Source organism: Arvicanthis niloticus, chromosome 4 (assembly GCF_011762505.2).
Source record: "Arvicanthis niloticus isolate mArvNil1 chromosome 4, mArvNil1.pat.X, whole genome shotgun sequence".
In the NCBI taxonomy this organism is placed as follows: Eukaryota; Metazoa; Chordata; class Mammalia; order Rodentia; family Muridae; genus Arvicanthis; species Arvicanthis niloticus.
This window is the reverse complement of record NC_047661.1, coordinates 64,457,973-64,482,730: the sequence shown is the minus strand read 5'-3', so window position 1 is coordinate 64,482,730 and position 24,758 is coordinate 64,457,973. Positions and strand designations below refer to the sequence as shown.

General features: G+C 38.8%; 1 protein-coding gene across 5 annotated transcripts in view; it reads right to left on the bottom strand.

Moving 5' to 3' along the window:
• The window catches only part of Fbxw7 (F-box and WD repeat domain containing 7), a 155,298-nt gene that overhangs the window by 4,469 nt on the left and 126,071 nt on the right, over nucleotides 1-24,758 (bottom strand). For 4 of the 5 annotated variants that reach the window (XM_034500248.2, XM_034500249.2, XM_034500250.2 and 1 more), the window contains 8 exons: nucleotides 20,364-20,446; nucleotides 16,806-16,947; nucleotides 9,419-9,553; nucleotides 7,199-7,322; nucleotides 5,377-5,513; nucleotides 3,689-3,802; nucleotides 2,047-2,228; nucleotides 130-355 (listed from right to left, as the gene is read on the bottom strand). In XM_034500248.2, the coding sequence (XP_034356139.1) occupies nucleotides 130-355; nucleotides 2,047-2,228; nucleotides 3,689-3,802; nucleotides 5,377-5,513; nucleotides 7,199-7,322; nucleotides 9,419-9,553; nucleotides 16,806-16,947; nucleotides 20,364-20,446 (1,143 nt within the window). Of the gene's footprint in view, nucleotides 1-129; nucleotides 356-2,046; nucleotides 2,229-3,688; nucleotides 3,803-5,376; nucleotides 5,514-7,198; nucleotides 7,323-9,418; nucleotides 9,554-16,805; nucleotides 16,948-20,363; nucleotides 20,447-22,685; nucleotides 23,138-24,758 lie in introns of those variants that run through there. The other variant, XM_034500251.2, reaches the window with a different exon arrangement.

The window sequence follows — 24,758 nt, the reverse complement described above, 5'->3', positions numbered from 1 at the left end:
AAAATTTGTGCTTGTTTATGCTAATTTTAAGGTACATATAAACAGCAACTTGACAGTAACTATCTGAGGAGAACAATCTTATGAGTCACTAGCAGAAATTCGAAGGGTGGGAGAGACACGGTTTCTTACCTGTAATGAATAGACTCTATTAGTGTGTCCCTGTAATGTGTGCAGACAGGTTTCAGTCTCTGGATCCCAAACCTTCACCATGAAATCATATGCTCCACTAACAACCCTCCTGCCATCATACTGAACACAGCGAACTGCTGCTACGTGACCCATCAAGACGTGTAAACATTGGCCAGTCTCAATGTCCCAAACCCTGAGAGTGGCATCTCGAGAACCGCTCACAACCCTGCAGAGTGGAACAGAACACAAGAATTAGGAAATGAATACACAGGACAGGTAAACAGTTGCTTTCTCCCCTTTTTCTAACAGAAATTCTCTTACGAGAAACTCTACCTAATACCTTAAAATACAAATTCCAGTTCTTTTGCCTGGAATGGGAAATGAGGAAGACTTGAAGCTCAACTAGTCATCTGGTTGGCTCCCTGACATGCACAGTGGTTCCACCTCAAGGTTCCATGACTGTGGAAAGCACTGCATTCAAGAACAAGCGGCTCCCCACACATACAAGACGATCTCGATTAGCAGTGGAATGGAAATGCGGCACATGCAGAAATCCTCAATGCACCTCCAGGGGGTGTGAACCTACAACCATCCAAGACTTTCCTTCTTTATGACCTTTGTCATTTCATTACACTGCAGCTATGAACTCCTATTACCTATTTGAGTAAGTAAAAATTTCAATACAATTATTTCTCAACAAAATAGAATTTTAAAATGAATTTGGAACTCAGAAAGCCATGGTTGTTTCCTTATGCTTCACATTGAGGGAAGGTCAGTTTCAGATGCATGCTCACAGCTGGTGACTTGCAGATTCTTAAAGACATTCCTACAGCAGTAAAGAAGTGCCTAAAGACCCTGCCCCAGTGCCACAGAGTTACACTCTTCTGAAAGCCAGAGTGAGACAGTCATGCAGTCACCTCTAGACTACTAAACCAGGGGCCTTTACATCACTCCCAAGAGAGAAAAGCCACTCTACATTTGAAAGAGTGGAGTGTTGAAGCGTGGGAGAATGAACACAACAAAAAACGAAAATGTGATGTCCTCTGAAACCCGTCCCTAAATTTTAATCATCGAACACACTGTGCAAAGCAGGCTCAGATTTATGAGTGAGAGGAGTCCCCGGTATAATCATGGCTGTGGGTAAAGTCTATTGACACCAATGGTTCTTAACAAAAAGCAGTACGAACAGGGTAGGAGGTCATGAATGTGGGTTCCACATGTGGACCCTTCTAAAACATACTCTTTCAGAGGAAGGGTCTCCTCCAAAAGCTATAAACTCAAGGATCCTCCTGTCTCTACCTTTTCAGTACAAAGATTAGCAGCATGTGACAAACAGGCGGCTTGGCTGAGCCCACTCTGAAAACAGGACTGAAAGTTCTCCTTCATTTGATGGGCAGTAGGGCAACACCACCATCCTGAAATGAGGGTTCTGTCAGCTGTGCAAAGGCAAGAGGACCCCACATCTGAGAGCTCTGAAGATCAGATGACTAGCACTGTGAATAAGTTAAGGCCCTGGACCTCAGCCTGCCTCATGCAGGCATGTGATGGAATGGGGGCAAAGTGGGTGTGTCACTCAAGGACTCAGGCTACAAGTCCCAGTGACTGACTTTGTTGTTCTTGCACAGCATAAATATGAAAATCAAGAAAGAAAATGATTTTTGTTTAAAGATGATGAATCATCAAAACATCAAAACAGATTAGAGAGCAGAGTTTGAAGAAAAACAGCCATACAGCAAATGAAGAAGGAAATTTAAGGACAATCCTCCACTTTTAAGCTAATATATCCTAACTTTCTTAATTTAGGATGGTCTGCACTCTATCCTTAGTGTCCACTTGAAGAGCCCATTAGCGCTCTATGAATCCTAAATTCACAAGTAACAGTAGTGTGAGCCCCAATCATAATGGCATGTCCTTTACCTTTTTTCATGGAGATGCATACACCGTACAGTGGAAGTGTGCCCATATAAAGTGTGTATACACTCTCCAGTCTCAGCATTCCACACTTTGAGAGTCCGGTCAGTTGATCCACTGATGATGATATTGTCTCTCATCTGTGATGACCACACTCCACCTGTATGTCCCACTAATGTCCTCAGACACTGGAAAAACACTTCAGATGATTAATTTTAGGTAGAAATGCAAGCAAGTCAAAGACTACACTAACATCTCATTAAAATCTGGAACACATTTTCCTTATTCAGCTTTACTGCATGCAGCACTAGGAAAGCATTTTTTTGCATACTAATGCTACATGACACCATCAGAATATGCTCATTCAGGGATACATGACTGAGGAACAAGCATGGAGAAAGGAAACATGGTATAAAACATAAGATTCATATGAGAGGGCTGGAGAAATGGCTCAGTGGTTTAGAGCACTGGCTGCTCTTTCATGGACCTGGGTTTGATTCCCAGCATCCACATGGTACCTCACAACCACCTGTAACTCTAGTGCTCAGGGATCTGACACTCTGTTCTGGTCTCAGAGGCACCTGGCATGCATGTGGTGCACAGGTATACATACAAGTAAACACTTATGCATAAAATAAAATGAAGTAAAATTTAAAAAGAATCATATGATACAAAGCATAAGACATGCCAGAAAGCAAATCTAATGCAAGCAAGTTCAACAGCTCTAGTCTGGGCTGGCCACAGGATTAAATAATGCACAAGCTGCAGAGGGTGTCTCCCACTGAAGAGAAGGAAGGCAAGAATGCAGGGAGAGCTGGGTGTGGCCACATACCACAGCTCACCTCATCTGCCTGAAGGTGGTAGTTAGGGCTGCCCATGCTACTTCTAGACATGTAAAGACAGCCGCTGAAACTCTGAGATAAACCCCAAACTAATATTATACCCTGGAAACATGTAGCTGCTTTGAACATTTTAACATCTGATTGAGTATCTGTAAGATTCTTGTCCAAGGAACAACATAGCAAAAAATATTTTAAAAAAACATAAGCTTTTCACATACTTTCTTCTGTTATTTTTTAAATGGTCAATTACTTAATTCATGAAAATGTTCTCTTTTGGACAGATAAAGTCAATCTTCACTAAAGACTCGTTAAGAAATGGCATACGGTATATGAGGTGCAGCCGCTGCTTGAACTGACTGGCTCTTCAACCCTGCTTCAGTTCCTTACCATTGATGTCTGAGATAACTTTAACAGGATTTACTTGATTTCTAAATTATAGAAAGCTCAGCGACAAAGCAGTTTGTAAGGAACATTACAACTCTCTCAGTCATGTTTTGGAAGGCATTAGGAAGCAGTGATTCTAACTCACATGGGCAAGGTGAAAGGTACCGAGGTAAAGAAACAAGGTTGTGCTCCTCAGATATCTTAGACTACCTAAGTGACAAAGACAGCAAACTATTTAAATGAAGAAAACACTACTGCTCCCAGCATGCCAAGGTGACATTCATAACCATAAGGAGAAGGTATGTTTCTAAAGGAGGCCTGATATTCATTATTAAAATACTTGGGGGATCACAACACCCCTTTTACTGTGACCGCACACACAAAATGGTGACTCCCTGAGGTATGGAAGGAAGAGGACTTACCTTGCCCGTGACTGCTGACCAAACTTTTAAAGTGTTGTCATCAGAACCACTAACTATGCGGTTACCACAAAACTGTAGGCACGTGATCACATGATCATCATGCCCTTTCAGCACCTATAAGAAAAACATACACATCCCATGGATGGTACTACAACACAGTCTTTAAAATACAATTAAGTACTGCAGAGATGGCTCAGAAAACAGGACCTGGAGCCGAATCCCTAGAATTCATATAAAAACTGGGTGTGGTTGCACAATAACCCAGACACTGAGGGGCATGGAGACAGGAGAGGTGCCGGAGCTTATAATTGGCAGTCTAGCTCCAGGATCAGTGAGAGAAACTAACTCAAAATAAGTCAGACAGAGAATGAAAACTGATTTCCTCCTCTGGCCTATATGTGTGTGTACACACACATGTGCAAATATCACACACACTTCCCAGTGAAAACAAGAATGAGCCATGTGACAGAATAGTAATCTATAATCTATTTTTGAATGAAATTTATCTAAAAGACACAACACTTCTTTTTCCTGGATGATAAATTAAACATTAAGTATATGATTTCCATATTCTATTGTCTGCTATTAACATTTTACTAAGCCAAAACGTCACAAAGATGGTTCCGACACAAATGTCTAATCTGTTTAAGTCAAAAGAAAAGTTACTTTATTTTAGTAAATACCATTGACAAAAAGAGAAGAAAACCAGGCAGCTCCTGCCTGTGGCTCTAAGGCTAACAAGAGGATCACAGGGTTAAGGCCTGCTTGGGATACCAAGGTGAGCTCCAGGACAGCCTGCATAGCTGAGCCACACTCAGCTTAACAGTAAAGAACAAGAAAAGGAGAAGAAAGAGGAGGAAGAGGAAAAGGGAGGAGAAGGAGGAAGAAGAGGAAGAAGAAGAAGAGGAGGAGGAAGAAGAGGAGGAGGAGGAAGAGGAGAAAAAGTGGGTTTTAGATCCAACTTTTAGCACTGGAAAAGAGAAGAAAAATAAAGCAACAAGAAATAGAGGAATAGTAAATAATAATTTTTGGGTTTTTTTTTTTTTTCAGCCTGAAAAAATATCCCAGGGCATGCTGGCATATAAAACAATGCCTCCCAAAACTGGCTGATTTTTTTGTTATTAAAGTATATATTTAGTATTTCTACCATTTATACATCTGAAATAATATTCTAAGACAGAAAATGAGACTTCTGCTTCAAAATCATTAAAAACAAACAAAACAAGCACAGAAAAATCCATTTTGCTCATGAGGGCTGCAAACTTGTAGTGAGAATCATAGTAGCACAGTATCACGCAGAGTGGTCTAGTAGAAATTTAGTTCATCTCAACTCACCTTTTCTGGGAGAAACATTTTTGAGACAAGGCTTCAGGTTGGCCTAGAACTCAGTATATTGCCCAGGTTGGCCTTAACTCACAGTAATCCTCCTGCCTTGGCCTCTTGAATACAGGGACTACAAGCATGAGACACCATGCCTGAATCAATTCATCTTTGATTCCAATAAAATTATCAGATTAAAGAAATGAAAAATAAAAGAACACTGCTAATTGCACTTTGAATTAATTCTGGAATACAGTCGCTTTCTTTCCATAGAAGGTAGGCACTGAGTTCCCCTGCAGCCGACAAGTGAAGAGAGCAAGCACTCTTACTGATGAAAGGTTTCTGTTAGCATGTCAAGAGTCTGTTACCTTAGGAGATTTGAGTTCTCCTCGCCTCCAGTTGGTATCAATTCTGTGCTGTCTGATGTACGCACTCTTCCATGGGCTGTGTATGAAACCTGGTTTTATTATTTTTCTTCTCTTGATGTGCAACGGTTCATCAATCCCTAAAGTATCAAAAAGTTCAAGAAAATAATTCCTTTCACCACTAATACAAATTACACATCTTATAAAGGTCTTGCTTTCTCTGCTTAACCCCAGTGAAACAGACTCCTCAATTCTGGAACCAGGTCTGCTCTCACTACCCCAACACTGTAAGCAGTGAGCCTACATCTGGTATGGTGGTTTGCTCTCACTACCCACTTCTCTCTCACAGTGACTGGGGGAGGTGCTGGTATGGACAAAGATGGGAATGTGTGTGAACTACTGTGGAGATTAGCACAGTGACTCCTCAAAATGCAATCACAGTGCAGGATGTGGAACTTTCAATTCTCTTGTATATGCAAAAGGAAGCAAAGCAGAGATGTGAACAGTTATCTACACACCCATGCTCACAGTGGAAAGCATGCAGCAGTCCAGGTGTCCTTCAACAGATGGAACACCAAAGGCAGCAAGCAGTGCACACAGGAATGCTGCTCGCCTTAACAGAGGGCACGTAGATACATGCTATGATGTGAACCTTGAAGGCATTTTGGTGAGTGAATAAGGAAATTACAAAAGGACAAATGTTCTATAATTTTACTTATCACAGTTTCCTACAACAGTAAACTTATAAAGCATGTAGGCAACAGGAATGGAAGAATGGGGAGAGTATCACTGCATCATACTCAGTAAAATGGCTTGAACTTACTATGCAGACCAAGATGGCCTCTAGCTCTCAGCAACCCTGTCTGTCTCCCAAGTGGTATGAGTACAGTGAACACAATTACCTCAGGTTGCTGTCACAGTCTGGGCTGCCCTGGAACTTGCTATGTAAACCAAGCTGTTCAGAATCATTTTGATAAAACAGTTTTTTAAGAGGACATTTAAAAAGCACTCTGAAGCTAGGCATGGTGGCATACCCCTTTAATCCCAGTGCTCAGGAAGCAGAGGAAGGTGGATCATTATGAGTTCAAGAGCAGCCTGGTCTGTTTAGAGACACCCTGTCTCAAGGGGGAAAAATATTCTGAGACAAAAGGGAAGGCAGAGTTGATTAACCCTGGTATACATAAAAAGATACTTGAGAAAAGAATTTTACCAATTAATCCAGGAGAAGCCAGAGACTGACTGCAGAACCAGGCTTAGCAAGAAGCACCTGAGATCCTGCCCTTGAGTCTTTACTAATCCTCAGTGGTCAATGCTCTCTACCTGGTCACAAAGCTGCACAGGGAGCCTAATCCATAGGACAGAGCGTGACCACTCCCCCTCCCTGCCCCTCACGCATTTTGTTCCTCAGAAACAACTATTTTTTTCTAAATGATGACTTTTCTAGATACCTCTTTACAAAACAGAAGATCCTCCCTTTGAAACCAAACTAAACTATACTTCAAGAATGTAAGGTCCACGACAGGAAGACCATGATGAAACAGTACCATCTCCCTACCATTTACGAATGTTCAGCTCACAGGAGGTGCACAGTAAGTGTTTATAGGCGGAGTGGACACAATTATATCTGGGTATTTAACTGCTGATTTGTGGTTTCCTCCTTTCCTGCTGGGACCAAGGAAGTGAACAGATGCAGACTCAGTCTGGCAGGCACCACCAAGCCAACCATTTATTCTCACTGCACAGCAAAGTTATTTTGTCAACTTGTTTCTAGAATCCTTTACTCATACAGAGTAGAAACACATCATCTATGCAATTCTGAACTTACCCTCTTCTTTACATTTCTCTCTCCAGAGAAGGTTATCCTCAGCCAAAATTCTCCAATATCGACAAGTCTGAGCTGCTTGCAGCAGGTCTTTGGGTTCCAGGAATGAAAGTACATAGAGTGCCAACTATGGAGAAGGAAATAAGGCATACTCACACTTCAAAAAAAAATCAGAGGAAAAAAGGTTACTCTACACAGGATGAGCACCTTGCTAGGACTGCTGTATTTCAGTGGGCTGAATGAATCAAGAAAAGCAGTATTTTAAGGACAAAGAAAATTCTCATTAATCTCATATTAGGAATCTGAGGCTTTATTCTAGGTGACCTGTGATTTTATTGGTATTTACTTACAAAATGAGAACAATGCCACTTACACAAGTTTCTTCATGAGCTTAGTGCTCAAGCTCCTAGATAACCTAAATGTGGAGACTTGAGATTGTTAATTAAGGCACTTGAGACTGTTCACACCAATTATCAAAACAAGTACATTTCATGGCAATATGGTCATAATGTTTTAAATAACCTATTTCCCTACAGGGTTAAGTCTATTCTTCCACATAGACACAAAGCACTCCCCAAATAAAGAATACCCTAGTAGCTGGAAACAAAACCATAGCTGATATGCTAAGCCAGGGCTCTCTCCTTCCTAAGTTCTTTTTTCTTCAGAAGTCTTTAAAAGAACATGGAAGCCAAGAGAATCTTTTGGGGCTTTATCATCTGTGCTTACTTCTTAAATTCTAAAACACTTTCCAATTTTAGGGCTTGGTGATGGCTCAGTCAGTAATGTTTCATGTGTAATCATGAAGACACGGGCTTGGATGCCAGCAGTCTTGTAAAAAACACTAGGCACGGCACTTCTAGCTGTAGTCCCCACTCACTGGACAGCCAGCCACCCTGGCTGAATGGGTATGGTCTAGATTCCGTGACAGACCACATTTCAGAAACTAAGATGAACAACTGAGGAATACAGCTCTGCCTCCACAGGCACATGTGTGCAGGAGCACCTGCATGCACATATGTATACCCGCTTGAACACATGCACAAACTACACAGACACACATTCTAAAAGAGCGTGTCAGGCATGTAAAATAATCAAGATGAATAGTCACTTCACTTACAAAACATGTTCCCTATGATTTTATGCCGATGGAAGCAAAGAGATCTCATGTCACTCTCATAAGTTTATTCAACGAGTTTTGCAGTAGAACAAGCTCACAAGAGTAAACACTTTTCTTCTGAAACAATGTCATTTTTAAAAGTACTCCAAAGGGGAAAAAGTGCCAGGAAAAAAGATGTTTTATCAATTTTGCTTTTCCCCAGTTATGCTTTCATTTCATTGATTTTACTCAAAGCTAATGCCATATTATAACTAGGACTATATTTAATGCCACTAGGAATTTAGAGTGATTATCTAAAAAAAGAGAGAGAGAGAGAGAGAGAGAGAGAGAGAGAGAGAGAGAGAGAGAGAGAGAAAGCAAAACTCTGTTTAAATTTGAGGTTTTAGGATCATCTGTATGAATGATGTGTTAGTTTTTTTGTGCTATCTTTTTTTATATTTATAACATGTGTATAGTAATTTGAGAAAATATAGGCCATGAGGATACTATTTAATATCACATTATTCCTTTCTTTTGATAAGAATTAAGTTATGAAGTCTAATATCAATACATGCATTATATTTAAACTATAAGCCACACATGGCTGTATGATTAAGTGCTGTAAGAATCCAATTTTTATGTTATCTCTCTTCTCTCTCTGATGGAGGATGATTAATAGAAATGCCACAAAGACATGTAGGAAAAATTCTATATATTAAAAAAATACATAATATAATAACCAGAGACAAAAAACAATTACAAAATTACTGGTATTGAGGGGACATTAAATAACAAAATAAAAACAAAAATAGTATTGCTGCTTAATGAATCCAGAATTTTGAAAACATCCACTTTAAATGATAAACATGCCCAAATAACTAAAGTCAGCCTTTAGATAACCTAGGGGGAATCCTTGAAGAAACTCAGTAACTCTCACATGAACCTTTACTTGATCCAAGTGGAAGAAAGCAGTACCTTGGTATGAATGCACTTTATGTGACAACTGTACCAAAAAGCCAAAGCAGTTTGTTAAAGTGTCAAACCATAATGGGCAGGACACTGCTTACAGGCGGTGGTTATGTACTAGGACAACACCCATGGGGGTGCAGCTGACGGCCCTTACTCACCTCTTTAGGGAGCAAGGAGATGAAGTCTCGCTGGAACTGGGGCTCTATCACTTGCATCATATGCTTCACTTGTGTTGGTTCACAGCTGTCAATGAGCTCATCTAAAGCCAGCAGCTTCTCTGGTCCACTCCAGCTCTACAAAGAGGAAGTGGACAAATCACAAATCCACACAGAAGACCCACAAGCACCTGCAAGGGCCATGTTTGAGCAGTGGAGCTGCATGAAAGAGACCATGGACAGAGACCTTGTTTCCAGAAGCCACTGAAGCAACTGTAGGTTTTAGTTTCAACAGGTATACTCAGTACCTTTCCCACAAAGCATTTAAGTCATGACTGGCAGAAAAAACAAAGTCTGCACTTACTTTTAATTATAAGAGTTATGCATTCATCTAACACCAAGACACTGGGAGACACGAAAATCTTGTTCCAGAAATATCCATCTGGGTTATTGAATAAATAGGGAATTTTGATAGATCATTTTTCTCTATATATTCTTTTTAGTGGACAGCCATAAAATTTTACGGCTTGAATAAGGCTTTCATCTAAGAGCTAAGAGATTTGCAACATAAAAAATTAATAGCTGGTTATTCTGCATATCTGACAAGTATCTTCTACAAACTTTAAAAAATGTCCTACTTTATAAAAATTATAGATAAGAAACAGCAAGCAATAGAAAAGACTAGCTGAGTTAATATTGCAAAATTAGAATGTAAACAAAGACCAAGAAAAAATGCTGTACTTATGAAAAATGAAAACACATGTATTATACTTAAAAAATGAGTTCCTTAAAAAAATTCTTTTTGTTTGTTTGTTTTTAATATTTTCCCTCAGTGAGCATGATTGCTTAGAAAAGTTATGGCTCTTTAAAAGAACAAATTTAAGGCCATATGAATAATTTAAAATGTTGGAATTTTGTCATAACCATGTAAAACATTTAAGTAACTTCATAATTGTTAAGTGAAAGCATATCAACACAGGCCTTTGATGAAAACAAAAGTTTTCTGGGGACTATCCGGCCATTTTGGACACAGATGAATAAAGAATAACAGACAAGGTATGACCCTTCCTCTAATACTTGCACTTGAATTCCGTAAGCTGTAAGATACACAAAGACTGAGCTGTGTCACGGCTCGCAGGAAATGGCACTCAGAATAATTCAAGAGGTATTTAGTCCCTTAGACTCTGCAGTGATGTGAGTGCTATGGAACGCCAGTCAGCACTGATCTATGTCGGTGACCTACTCCACTTTGCCAACGTAAGAAACCAGGGCTCCAGTAAGTCAGTGCTCTCCTTTCACTTGCACATGCAACGGTTAAAACATTCACTTGTCCTCAAGGACTCTGCTCAGACAGGATCTACACACATAGCTTTGAAACGCAATACACAGAATGCCTCACACAGGAGTCAAAGCACTGGACTGTTTGTCTGACCCCACAGCACTAACAGGCATTGCCTCAGATTTTGCCCATTTGACAATGTGGTCAATTTTGATTCATCACTGACCATAAAGTATAAATAATTTAAAATTACAATTTATTGACTCACATCCCTCACAGAATTTGAAATTTTTTTAATAGTATGTTGGTTATTTTCCCATTACAAGAAATCTGTAGACAATATCATGGCCAAGGCCATTTTTGGAGATGGACAACTATGCTGACTCAACAAAACTGCAATTTTAATTAAACATTTGAAAGCAGATGTAGATGCAGGAGGCTCAGAGACAAATAAATCCAAGAAGTTCAAAATATATCTAAGACTTAGTCGTTACTGTACCAGCTGAGCTACCAGCATTTCTTCTAGATGTTCAGCTCTCCAAATGGTCTCTCAAGCTTCCTATCTTTGTTCTTCTATTCTATTTCCCAAGCAGAGTCCCTCTTCTACTTACAGCCTTAAGCCTCCATAATAAGAGACTTGGTCTGGCACAGTGATTTCCCCAAAACTGGAAGGATCCCACAATTTACTTGAAGGAGAACCCCCCTTCCAAAAAAAAAGAGTGGTTTTTTTTTGTTTGTTTTGTTTTGTTTTGTTTTTCTGTGTAGCTCTGGCTGTCCTGGAACTCACTCACTCTGTAGACAAGGCTCGCCTCCAATTCACAGAAAACTGTCTGCCTCAACCTCCAGAGTGCTGGGATTAAAGGTGTGCATCAACATGCCTAGCTGATTATTTTTTTTTATACAAGCAATTCATCCAATGTTGATGCAGATGATCCAGGAATCAGCATGAGGGAACACTGATAGGGTATGCTTACTATTCCAATCAGGCCCAAGGGTTTAAGATCTTGGGCAGCACTGAGCCTGAACTCACAAGATAGAAAACTCACTTCTTTAGAACCTAAGCAGGGCAGTCAGTCTACCTGACTGCTGTTTTGAGACAAGGTCTTGCAATGGAGATCACAGGGTTGAGCCATCATACCTAGTTCACCCATCTCTATTTGAACAGTTCTTGCCCTCTCCTGTGGGCAGTTCTTGTTAGTTCAAATGGCTTCACAATCCAACTCAGAAAACGGGATCTAGGTGTTACTTCTAAAGAATCCAAGGCTCCATCTGTTTTTATTTTGATGTAAGGTTCTGGACTATATTAAATAAAGAACTTTCCTCTAGTCTTCCCTGAGTAAATACATGAATTTCTTCAACTTCATCACACAAGGTTCAATAAGCTTCCTTAACCATGCTGTAACAAATACAATTTCAAAAAAACAAAAAACTGACCTTGTTTTGTCACCTCTCTTGTAGGTTTTAATCTTCTGTTACCAACAAGACTTAAGTAAAACAAATCAGAAGACATATGTAATTTGACTTAGCATGGAACTTGATAAATCTTTAGATATAGATTTTATTCATTATAAATATCAAAACAGAAGTATTTTTCTAGTTCACTGTTGTTTTAAGTCTAACAGATCTTTCCAAAATACACAATTGCAATGCAAATCTGTGTTGATAAAGTGTGCAGACACTTGTACAATGCTAAAGCTCTTGCACATACTTCACCTTCGGCCCTCAGAATCCTATGTGAAGCGAGTATTGATAGGCCCTTCTAGACCCAAGATAACTGAGGCTCCAAGCTGTGCCCTGACCACTGGAGGAGACTGACATTTATGGACTCTGTTGTACTTCCATGTAGAGCTGTATGCACATGTACACACTTTCCCCTTTGGATACTTTTCAGTGTAATATTTGTTTTAAGCTATATACAAAGGGAAGAGTGGTCTCATAATAAAATTGCCTACTAGTTAAGAAAGAAATCCAAAATTTGAAGTAAGAGCTTCTCATCTAGTTCATACATGTTTCCCTTCTATGATACCTTTGAACCATAAAAGGCCACTTCTGTTAGTGTCTTTACTATTCTAAAATTTTAAAGTGAAAAACCATATGCTAACTCCCAAGTTACATAAATAATCAAACAAACCATGTTCCTCTGAGTTTAGGACAAAAAAACTTTGGCCATTGAAAAGTTGAATCAATTTAAACAGTGCAAAGTTCGTTTTTGTTTTGTTTTTGCTTTTGTCTTTGGTTTACATTTCTGTTTTCATCAATAGGCTGTTATCTACAGTGGTGTGCCGTTTGTTCTTGTTCAATTGCACATGGAGTACTTTGTCAGGATGGAGGAGCTGTAGCACCGCCTTAGAGGAGCAGGAAGAGGACAAGGGCCCCCGCTGTGCTTGTGACTCGACATGGAAGTCACCATTAAATGCCCCAATCGCAGATCTGTAGAAACACTGACAGTCTAATTATCCCTCATAAGTCAGCTCACACCATCCTACTTTGCTGTGGAGCTGTGGCTGTCTATAAGATTGGCACTGAAGCATCATAAGCCTCTAGGCAAGTGATTCAGTTCTAGTTAGTTTGGCACCAGCCTTGAAACAAAAGAAAACAAAACCAAAACAACAACAACAAAACAGAGTTGTCTTAGTTAGGGTTTCTATTGCTGTGACAAACCAGCATGACCAAAAAGCAAGTTGGGGAGGGAAGGGTTTATTCAGTATACACTTCCATATTGTTTATTATTGAAGGAAGTCAGGACAGGAACCCAAACAGCAGAATCCTAAAGGTGGGAGCTGACAGAGGACATGGAGGGGTGTCACTTACTGACTTGTTCAGCCTGCTTTCTTATAGAACCCAGGACTACTTGCACAGGGATGGCACCATCCACAACGGGTTGGGTCCTCCCCCACTGATCACTAATAGAGAAAATGCCTTAAAACTGGATCTCATTGAAGCATTTCCTTAACTGAGGCTCCTTTCTGCTCTGATGACACTAGTTTATGTCAAGTTGAAACAAAACCAGCCAGTACAACAATGTGGAAAATGGCTCCTATAGACTCATGTGTTTGAATGCTTGGCTATAGGGAGTGACACTATTAGGAAACATGGCCTGTTGGAGGAAGTGTGTCACTGTGGGGATGGGCTTTGAGGTTTTATCTATTCAAGCTATGCCCAGTGTGGCATATAGTTTCCTTCTGCTGGCTGGGGATCAAGATGTAGAACTCTCAGCTCCTTCTCCAGCACCCTGTCTACCTGTGTACTATCATGTTTCCCACCATGATGATAACGAACTAAACCTCTGAAACTATAAGCTAGTCCCAATTAGATGTTTTCTCCTTTATCGTGGTCATGGTGTCTCTTCACAACAATAAAACCCTAGCTAAGTAAGACGTGGAAATGAGTCCTGGGTTATGTCAGAGACAGACTTGGGGCTTAGAAGAGTAAGGTCAGATCTACCTTGTCAGGCTGACCTTCAGTTGCTACAGAATGTCTTTGGGGCAGGGGTATTAAGTTCTTTACTTGCAAGGTTAAGTCTACATTATTTCTATGAACTAATACTGAACTCTCCCCAGTTGTTCAGGACCCACATGAAGGTCAAGCTGCACTTGTGCTATGTGTGTGGTGGAGGTGGATGGAGGTCCAGCCCTGTATGCTCTTTGGTTGGTGGTTCAGTCTCTGAGAGCCCCAAGGGTCCAGGTTAGTTGACTCTGTTGGTCTTCCTGTGGAGTTCCTATCCCCATCAGGACCCTCAATCCTTAACCCCTAAAGCTGTTGCCTGTCTGTGGAAATCTGTTCCCAACTCAGCTATCTTGTTTGGCCTCAGTGGGAGAAGAAGCACTTAGCCCTGCAGAGACTTGATGTGCTGGGTGTGGGGGTGGGGGGAGGAGCTTTATTTTCTCAGAAGAAAAGGAGAGGGAGGTAGGGAGAGACTGTGGGGGACAGTGATTGGGATGTAAAGTGAATAAATGAAATAAAAGAATGAGCTCTCTCACCTGTAACTACTCATATGATTATACAGGACCAAAAAGGTTTAGAGATTCACAGTTGGGTGTTCTGATTTTACTTTTACAGTTACCATTTCTAAAACTGAGCTGTGTAACATTTGGAAACTTTATTAGACAAGCACTATATAAAGGGCTCTCTAAAACGGCCTCATGAAAAGAAAGCATTAATACCCCCATTGCAGATCAATATTAAAAAAGGTTCTCTTAATGAACATCATAAATGGCTTATAAAAAATATTTTGGTACATTAAAATGCTGTGGGAGAATGGGCCTAACCATACACAAACCCCTTATTTGGAACAGTCTGCTAATAAGCTTCTTTTCCAGTCAGCTTTGAGGGCTGTCTAGATTAGTACTAGAGACTCCATCTGGTTTCAGCACCCAGTTAAGACACCAGTGCTGGACTCTGGGTGTTGGCTTGTGCACATACTCATGTGCACGCAGGAGAACACATTGTCATTCCTACCATTTCTCTGGCTTAATGAGATATTAATATTCCTTTAAACAGAGTCTAGATTTTTATTTTAAGCTTTATTTATTTCTAAAGGATTGGACACAATAAAAAGTTGAGACTTCGTGGGGCATATGTAGGAAAACAATGTCATAAATTTGAGTTAAAGAATGAGGGAGTAGTAACCTTTATGGGAAAGGTGAGTTTAATCAACACATCTATAAACATCAAAAACATTTTTTTGTGATTGTAGTGTTCACAACATTTTCTAAGTAAAATGTAACTTCCATTTTTTTAATCCCAAGACTCTTAAACTTAGCACTATGATATTTTGGATTGGATAATTATTTGTTTTTGGAGGCTATCCTTCATATTGCCTTTACAGACTAAACATCAAAAGGATCCAACCCCTCCCCTATTATTTGGGGGAAAAAAAAAACCCTGCTGGGAACCAGGGCTCCACACCTATCTGGCCTGTCCCACAAAACAGTCTTAAAACTCATCTAAAAGCACACCACTTCAAGTAAAATGTCTAGCTGTAGATGAAAGCAAACACACACACACACACACACACACACACACACACACACACACACACACAGAGCATCTAAGTATTTAAAATATTAAAATATTAGGATTTATACAACAGGACTTCTTAAATATTTGAAATGACAAAGCCAATATACCTTTTAAATTTGTAATTTCCTTATGTGTGTATTACGTACCCAACAATTCAAGCAGCTAGAGGTAGTAAAATGTGTTCATTTTATATTAGTGTAGTGGGTAGCATCAAGCATGTTCATATTTTTATAATTATTGTCTAGAAAAATCTGTTGAGTACGTCATCTATGACAGCTGATTGGTACGATCTTGATTTAGTCTATCATTCACAGTAAGAAGAGATAAGACAATCTAACTAACTTAATGATAAAAATCCACAGTATTCAAGGCAATCTTCCCAGTAAATGTTCAAAGAATTTAAATCCTAGAAAAGACAGTGGTTAGAAGTTGAGCAAACACAAGGCATCTGCAAGCAAGGCAATGAAAGAAACCACTAGGTCACCTCTACCAGGGAAGCAGGGGATGCTAAATTATCAATGCCAGTGGCTCATTGATGGAGTTCCTAAATTAACCTCACATTCCTAATATACAAGAAATGTGTTCAGAAAACAAGAATACATTCAACAACACAGAAGCCCAAACACAAACAAGAAAATAAAGGTCTTATTTAGAAAAGCAATAAAGACATGCAAATATACACTTATACAAAATATGTACTGTACTTTCATTTTAGAAGATGTATGTCATATAACAGGGGTGCTATTTAAGTTTACACTTAGGGGACTCCCAGGACGCCTGTCTCTCTGGAAGACAACAACCCTCCCAGGTCTAGAACACATCTGTCACCCTCCCCAAAAGAAGCCCTACATCTCTCACAGAGCTCCAGGCCTCTCTGCTTCCTACCTGGCAACCACCAACCTACTTTCTGTCTCTTTTTATTAATAAATGTTTCCTTTTACATCTGGCTTTTTTCATTTAGTCCAATGTTTCCAACACTCACAGCATCAGACGTACTCCTTTTTTTGTTAATGGCCAAATACTTCTGTATTCCCACCCTGCCCCCAAGCAATCAAGTAAAGCATTTCAACAGTGTGTTCATATAGTCACCTGAAACATTTTCAGCCACTCTTGGAGGCCTGTGGGTGGTTGGACAGATGTAATCCTCCGTCGTTGCTGCCCTTGCCCATTGGCTGCTCTCAGGTCCCCAAAAGTTGTTGGTGTTGCTGAACATGGTACAAGCCCAGTGGTACTAAAAATAAAATAAAAAGTATGAAAGTATTAATGTTACCCATATTTCAGAGATAAAAATACTTTTGGATTTCCCACTTACATATAAGTCTTTAAGCTTGCCCCAGATGCATTTAAAATTATTTACAATATTTTATCCATTGCTAATTTTAATTTGTTATTTATTTAGCTGACCCTAGGTATAAGAGTGGAAGCAAAGAAAGGTCTTAATTAAAAACTATGAACCCTAATTTACGTGGAATAATAATCTGGTGTTCTTCAAACATCAGCATAGCAATCTCTTTTGCTGCCTACTCGCAGAGAGCAGGGACACACAAAGCCAACTCAGCTATTTTTCTTTTTCTCCTGCTCTGCAAATGGTCTTACTATGTAGTCAAGGCTAGCATCAAATTTGCTATGTCTTCAAGGCTAGCTTTAAACTCATAATCCTCCTGCTTCAAACTCTTCAATATTGGAAATACAGGCCTGTGCCACCACATTTGGCTCCTCCTCTTCCTCTTCTTCTTCTTCTTCCTCTTCTCGTTATCATCATCATCATTAATCATTGAAGTTCCTTCCCTATCATCATCCCAACAATGCTATTGGCAACCAAATGAAGGCTCTATGACAAACTTCTAGTTGCTAGTGTATTTGCTTAGGGCTCCAGGTGCAATTAGTAATAATGAATAGGCTGAGTGGACACAGGCCAGGCCCAGCCCTAACCATAAGTGAGCACATGACCAAGTATGCAAGCAAACAGACATGGCCTTAGAACATACAGCTTCTATGACTGGTCATCAAGCACCCAGTTAAAGTTTAGATTTTCTTTGTAAAAATAAGTATGAAAGTATTAATGTTATCAATATTTCAGAGATAAAAATATTTTGAATTTCACTGCTTATACATGAGTCCTTAAGCTTGCCCCAGATGCATTAAAATTATGATATTTTATCCACTGCTAATTTTAACTTGTCATTTATTAAGCTGAGCCTAGGTATCTGGTAGTAGTCAGCCTCGATGAGACATAGTTTTTCAAAAGAAGTATAGAGAACTTTCAGACAAAATTAGAAGAGGTAACTGAAACATTCTTATCCAATAATTTAACTCTAAAATAATGAAAAATAAGAAACAGAAAAACTCAGAACCAAGTATGGTGCTTCTGTTCTAGCCCTGAGACTGTATCTCTGCTACCTAAGAGCAGGAAGGCCACACACGCACACACATGCACACGCACGTGCACAAGCACGCACTGGTGGCTCCTCTAAGCTGGCTCGAGCACCTCAAGCCAGGTAATGCAAGCATTTCTGCCTTACAGGTGGTATTAACATTCAACAAAATTACATCTGTGGGAGATCCTCAGCTCACTGAACTACGACAATAAAGTGTTTTAACTCCAAAGAGCAGCCAGCTCACATCTGTCACCAGAGCACCTGAGGAGGAGATGGGAAGACTATTCCAAGTTTGAGGCAAGCTGCATAGTGAATTCTAGGCCAGGCTGGGTTACAGTGAATTTGTTTCAAAACAACAAACAAACAAACAAACAGACAGAATTAAAAAAGAAACACAAAGAGTACATGTAAACTGTACCATAACAACTGATTTTCAACCTCTGACAAATTGCTAATGAAGCAAGTCTTAATTTTTAAAAATGATATCCAAATCACTATTTTATAGAAAAATCTTTATGCCTGCACCCTTTGAATCTTTTCATTATTTATTTATGACAATCTCTAATATTCACCAAGTAAATCAACCTTTCCTTCGTTCAAATTCAAAAGCAAATTCAGTTTTTTTCCAAAATAAAAACAAGCTGTGTTAATAGTTAAAATCGCCTAAGGAGGCAGGAGAATACAAAATGCGTTTCATCTTATTACCTGTCAAAAACCTGTCAAATCATTAATGAATATCAAACATATATGTTAGTAACTGACAAGATTGTTTCAAAGACACGGAGATAAATATGTATTGGCTCTGATTCTGCTTTAGTGCGGTTGGTTCCTTGTTAAAAGGCTGCTGCTATCTCAATACAAAAATAAACAACTAACATTCTATGAGGATGTGTTCTGTATCAAAAACTCCATTCTAAAATAACTGATCATGTAATACTTTTGTTTTAGTAATGTCTTTAATAGAAATCCAAAATAATGTAGACTGACTGAAATCTGTGCATTAGAAAAATTACATTTACAATTAGTTTAACATCAAACTCAACTTTCTCATCTGAGAAATATATTATCAAGGTTGGAAGAAAAACCAAAATGAAATGAACATTTTAGTTGTCTCTCTATCCCTCCACACCCTCTGGTGGAAGCGCCCAACAGTGGAACTGTCAGGCAGCAGAGAGGAGGGAGAAGGGCTGTACGGAGAATGAAGCTTCTTCATCTCTTGGCATCACCTCTCCAGAGTTTTCTGTACGTATTCTAAGCAGTATAATTCCTTAAAAGTACACAGGAGCATTAAATAAATTTCTACAATCGAATGAAATGAAAACAAATTTTATGTTGTGTGGGGGGGAGGGCAACAATCTGTAATGATGTTTTAGAAAACCTTGTATGTAGGCAATGGTAATTTTATTCTGTTTCATAGAATAAAAATAACTAAATCAAAATGCTTTAAGAAAAAAAAAAAGATCCTAGCCATAATGTCCTTAGAATTTCTACTGTTCACTCTGACCAGTTATTCAATGAAAGTGACAATTATACAAGAATTATACAAGAGTGGGGGAGGGGACCATGGCGTTCTTAGATACTTTTGTCATTTAAATGTTAAAATACAGCATTTCAAGTGACATCCAAAGCCATTTTTAATTGGCTGGGAAATGAGATATTAGCCTAATTAGCGTGAGAGTGGGCAAAGTTTTATACTGATGGAAAATCCAAAAATGATGGAGTGAAGCAGAGAACAAGACTACAATTGTACTTAGTTGTTATGGAAACTATTCTACAAGTGTAGAAATGTATGTGCTAAAACATAAAACCCATCACGTCAATAAATGCGGATTTCTAACACATTCATTCCATGAATGTAAGATTTAGTTAGTAACTGGGAGACATACCTCACTGCTAATAAATTTATCTTCGATTTGGTATATGAAAGTATCTACCCTAAAACAGCAGTTGCTATAGTAACTAGAGACATTTCCTCACATTCAGATGATTTACTGTTTAGAAGTCCCTAAAATTGTGACTCTGAAATCTTGTTTAAAGAACTTCAGCATGTGTCTCCCTCCTATCAGAGTACTAGTAAGAAAGTCCAATATGGACAGTGCCAGCCCTTCTGCTTGGGTTTAGATTGATGGCCTTCCCCACTTCTATATCATCAAAACACATTAGAACAGCCAACAACACTGAATACAATAGCACTGTTATTCTTCAAAAACAAATTCAAAGAAATATTTTCAGATGACATGCCCGCCTACTCCCCTCTATTCAACATTACCTGGTATAATCTGAGACTTTGCATGGTTTCTTTCCCAAAGAAAAGGAACGGACCTCAGAACCATGGTCCAACTTTCTTTTCATCTATAAAGTAAAACAGATAAAATTTAAAAAAAAATTACTTGGTCCATTATCAGACTTTGAGATTGCATGCTAATATTCAAAAACTGTTAAATTTTCATGTGCTTATAATGATGATTATTGGTAGGTTAATCAGAAAATATATTACAGTTTTTTCCTATTTGCTTTACTCTTATGGACTAGATAGGTAATGTTGCCTTAGTATTCTGTGGGAAGAACAGTGCTTAGTGAGAAACTAATATTCATCATGCCCTTAGAGTGTTACATACTTTTCATTTTTCAGTTTAATAACAAGAAAAAATTATTAGCACACATAGAAAAGAACCATATTTAGTATGTCTTCCTTACTAATCTTCATTTTTCTTTAAAAATATTTTAAGATAAAAAATTAAAAATTTCACAACCAGAAATATGAATAACTGAATTTTAAACATTCATTTCATTATACAAAGGTAGAGAGCAAAATAAGCTAATCTTGAATAGTGATTAAAATAAAGAAGAAAACAATTAGCAAGGAGAACAGAGACAGCTAAAAAGAGTAAATCCCTAATGCATACAATCTGGATCTGCTACAGTAAAGCTAAGGGAATCATCAGCGACTACATACAGAATGTGCAGCCCATACTTAGGACAAATAACTCTTGGAACAACGAGAGGATTACAAGAGAATGACTTATGACTAAGACACATGATATGGAAGACATGTCCAACACGTACATCTTAAAGGTTTCTCACTATGCCATATTGTGCTATCAATACATTCAAAATTGCATTGGTCAATGTCATTATTGAAATATTTATTTTTGTATTTCATGAACAATTAACATAGGTCATCTGAGTATATGTTTATTTCAAAACTACAAAATAAAATCTGTTAAGGTTCAACTTTTCCTGCTTCAACAGCTTCTCTTGTATTTGCACGTACTCACTAGCTACAGTATTACTGCGTGTTATAGGGAGATAGCTATCTTCATTTATATAGTAAGCTGGAGCCCATATTTTGCAGTAGGCTCATTTCCCGACCTATGCTTCACATAGAAACACATGGAACATAGTATATACACTGTAAATACTAAAAGGCACTGAAAAGATTAAAACTCTGTGATGGGATAGCAAGGACTTGTTATCATGATGAAGAAAGTCTCTTAGTCAACACTGGGTCATCTGCGGCTGCGAAGGTTCAAGAAGCTTATGCACAAATTATACCTTAGTTTGTGAAATACCTACTGAGGGGAATAGAATTGGCCTTTCTTCCCTCTGGAAGTTTCTATACTCACTTCATTTTTAAAAGACAATCTCCAAAATATATTATTTCTTTCTCTTTGTAAATAATCTTATCAGAAAACAAATAATATAAAAGCTGTAATACGCAGGGAGGCATGTGCTTCCACGTGTAGAATTCACAGATGCACAGATATGTACATATACACAAATCAATCCATCAGGAAGGTCAGCCGGTACAGAACTTGATAACTTTCACAGATGACTTTCATGATCATTATGAGAACCTTTGCTACTCATCTGAATTAAGTCAGTAATGCTGGCTTTCAGAACTTCCCAGAACGCCTTGTAAATATACTGGTACAAATGTCATCTAATTGCCACTAAAAGCAAACTTTATTTCCATCTAGAATCTTTCAATGAATAAAATATTTAAAACATATATCAAGGAATTCACTGAGAAGGGTTTATGTTTAAATTATTTTATAAAATAAAGCATCTTCTGAATGACTATGGAAATCTTTTAAATACTGTAATGTTAACTGAAAATACTGACTTTATAACCAAAAATTCATTGGGTAAATTTTTTAAGATATCACAAGTAGTCCAATCTCTTCAAACATAAACCCCACACGTTTCAGGGACTCCACTCCAAGAGTTAACTAATGAACACATATGTATGTCTATGGTACAGGAAAACTGAACAGAAAGGTTCACGGAAAGCCAAGTGAGGATGAGTATTTCCAGGTCAGCATTTAACGGAGCTACATTTCTGAAGTCTGAGACACATTTTCAGTGAAAAATTCTCAGATGGAAATATACATTTTATTTTAAAGCTTCTCCCAGCTCACACCATCGTTCCATACTCGCTTACAACAGTCATGAAATAAAACAGAATACCAGACATCCAACCACCCACCAAAATTAGAGGATACTGCAGCCATCTCTGATGATACAGATTTTCCTTCGCAGGCAGGCACACACACAACCACACAGCACAGGAAGAAAACAGATTACTTACTTTGTAAAAAATCATTTTTAATGTGCCGTAGAAACCCATGTTTTCTGTATTTTTCCCCTTCAGGGATTCTGTGCCCCCGTGTGTCCGGCTGCTTGGCAGTCTCTGACAATATAACCCCTTTTCAGGTAGGTATGTCACAGATTCTAACGTGGACATGCTCAGGCACGCCAGAAAAGGAAGATTAGGCAGCGGAACCGGCAGCAAAACTCCCCAGCACCAGCAGACGCAGCTCAGAACCAGAACGCTGCTCGGGACGCACACACGCATGCAGCTCCACTGAGGAGAACTCGGGGAATAATGAGCGAGAACCCACAAGATTATTGGAGGAGACTATGCCCTGTCAAAGCCTTGACTGAACAGATTCCTCCCTCAGCAGCAGAGGGATCAGATTACATCTTCCCTTGAACACAGAATGGTGCAGTCCAGGGTTCAGCAATGCAGACTGCACATCAATTATATGGTGATCTGCTCCAGGGAGCCCGTAAGCACACAACGCACTGAACAGAGGGCGGACGTGGGCAGCAGAGACCGCCCCCACACCACAGCCCCTCTCCCCTTCCAAACTTTCAGGAGATTATTTTTGTGTTTTGTAAAACCCACATTTTTGATGAGATTTAAATAGCAATCAGCATTACCACAAGTAAATCCTTCCAGAAAGAAACATTTTGGAAATGTAACCCCCACCCCCAACAGAAGCAAAGCAGGCTACTTTCATTAACTGTCATCCTACTGGATAGACTTGGCAGAGGCTGACTATATTCTTCAAGTAGCTTGGGCAGTGTGATATGGGCAATTCCAAAGGGAAAAAAATAAATATTCTTGGGGGAACTGACAACAAAGTAAACCAGTTTGGAGCTTAAAGGTTCTTTTACAGAAATTATGTAATAAAAGATGTATTTCACCTGCATGTCTCTTATATTAAGATTTAGTGAAAATATTTCACATGCTTTACCACATATTCTTTTAAAAATATAGTTTTCAAGATAACTGCCAGTGATTCTGGGGAACAAGGTGGGTTACCCTTAAAGATGAACCACTTCTACCTAATGTGTGTTTGTCTAATGTGTGTTCTTCATGTGCTCCGGGCTCACTCAGGAATCCCCTGACATTCGTGCACCCTGGGTCAACAGGAGATAGTGGACTTTTATCTCAAAAATGACTGTGACAATGTACATTGCTTAGCATTAAAAAGGGAATTTATATAATAATAAAGAAACTAACTTTGCCTAAAGATAACCTTTTTCTTAGAATGATTTTTGTACACATTTAGGTATTCATCTTGCAGCTTGCTACACAACTGCCCTTGGAGGTGGTGATAAGACTCCTTGGATAAGAAAGCTGTTATCAAGTGCCCAGTTAATTAACTCCTATCCTCCCCACTAATGTTCTTTATTACAAGTAAGCTATGTGCCTATAGTTATTTAGAGTACTTAAGTTTCTTCAGAAAACGATCCCTACTATTTGAACGATATATTTTAATAGTTCTGCATGGTAATAGAATATTATATGAAATATCAATTTTTAAAATATTTACCATTATAAGCATGACATTCAATGCAATACTGTTTACTTTCACATGTAAATTTTATGAAGATGCACATCTTAGATTCTCTCCTAGAAATTATGTTCTGTCTATTATCTTCTCAGACATTTACCTAGTTCTTACATCATTCCCTCATCAGGAATAATATATACATACATGCTCAACAAAAGTTTTTTTTTCCTAGCAATGAATTCATTCTCTGCAAAGGGAAGTTCTTTTTAAATTGAAGCTTCTTGCTGCAGGGGGGTAGGAGTTGGGGTGGGTGGGGGTGGTTTCCAATATTTGGGAAAATATACATATCCTTATTAACTAGTTGCTTTATGATTTGGGGTTTAAAAAAAAAAAACAGCAAATATGGAGTTCTCGTTTGTTCCAGGCTACTGAAGAATATTAACAAGTAGCTGGAATCTCCTGAAGAATTTGTACTGGGAAAGCTGAGTGGGGCCAGGGGTAAAAATACCTTTATTCTATGTATTCAAGGGAGCTCTCATGTTTACATGGCTGCTACTTATGGCCATGAAGTTACAAGA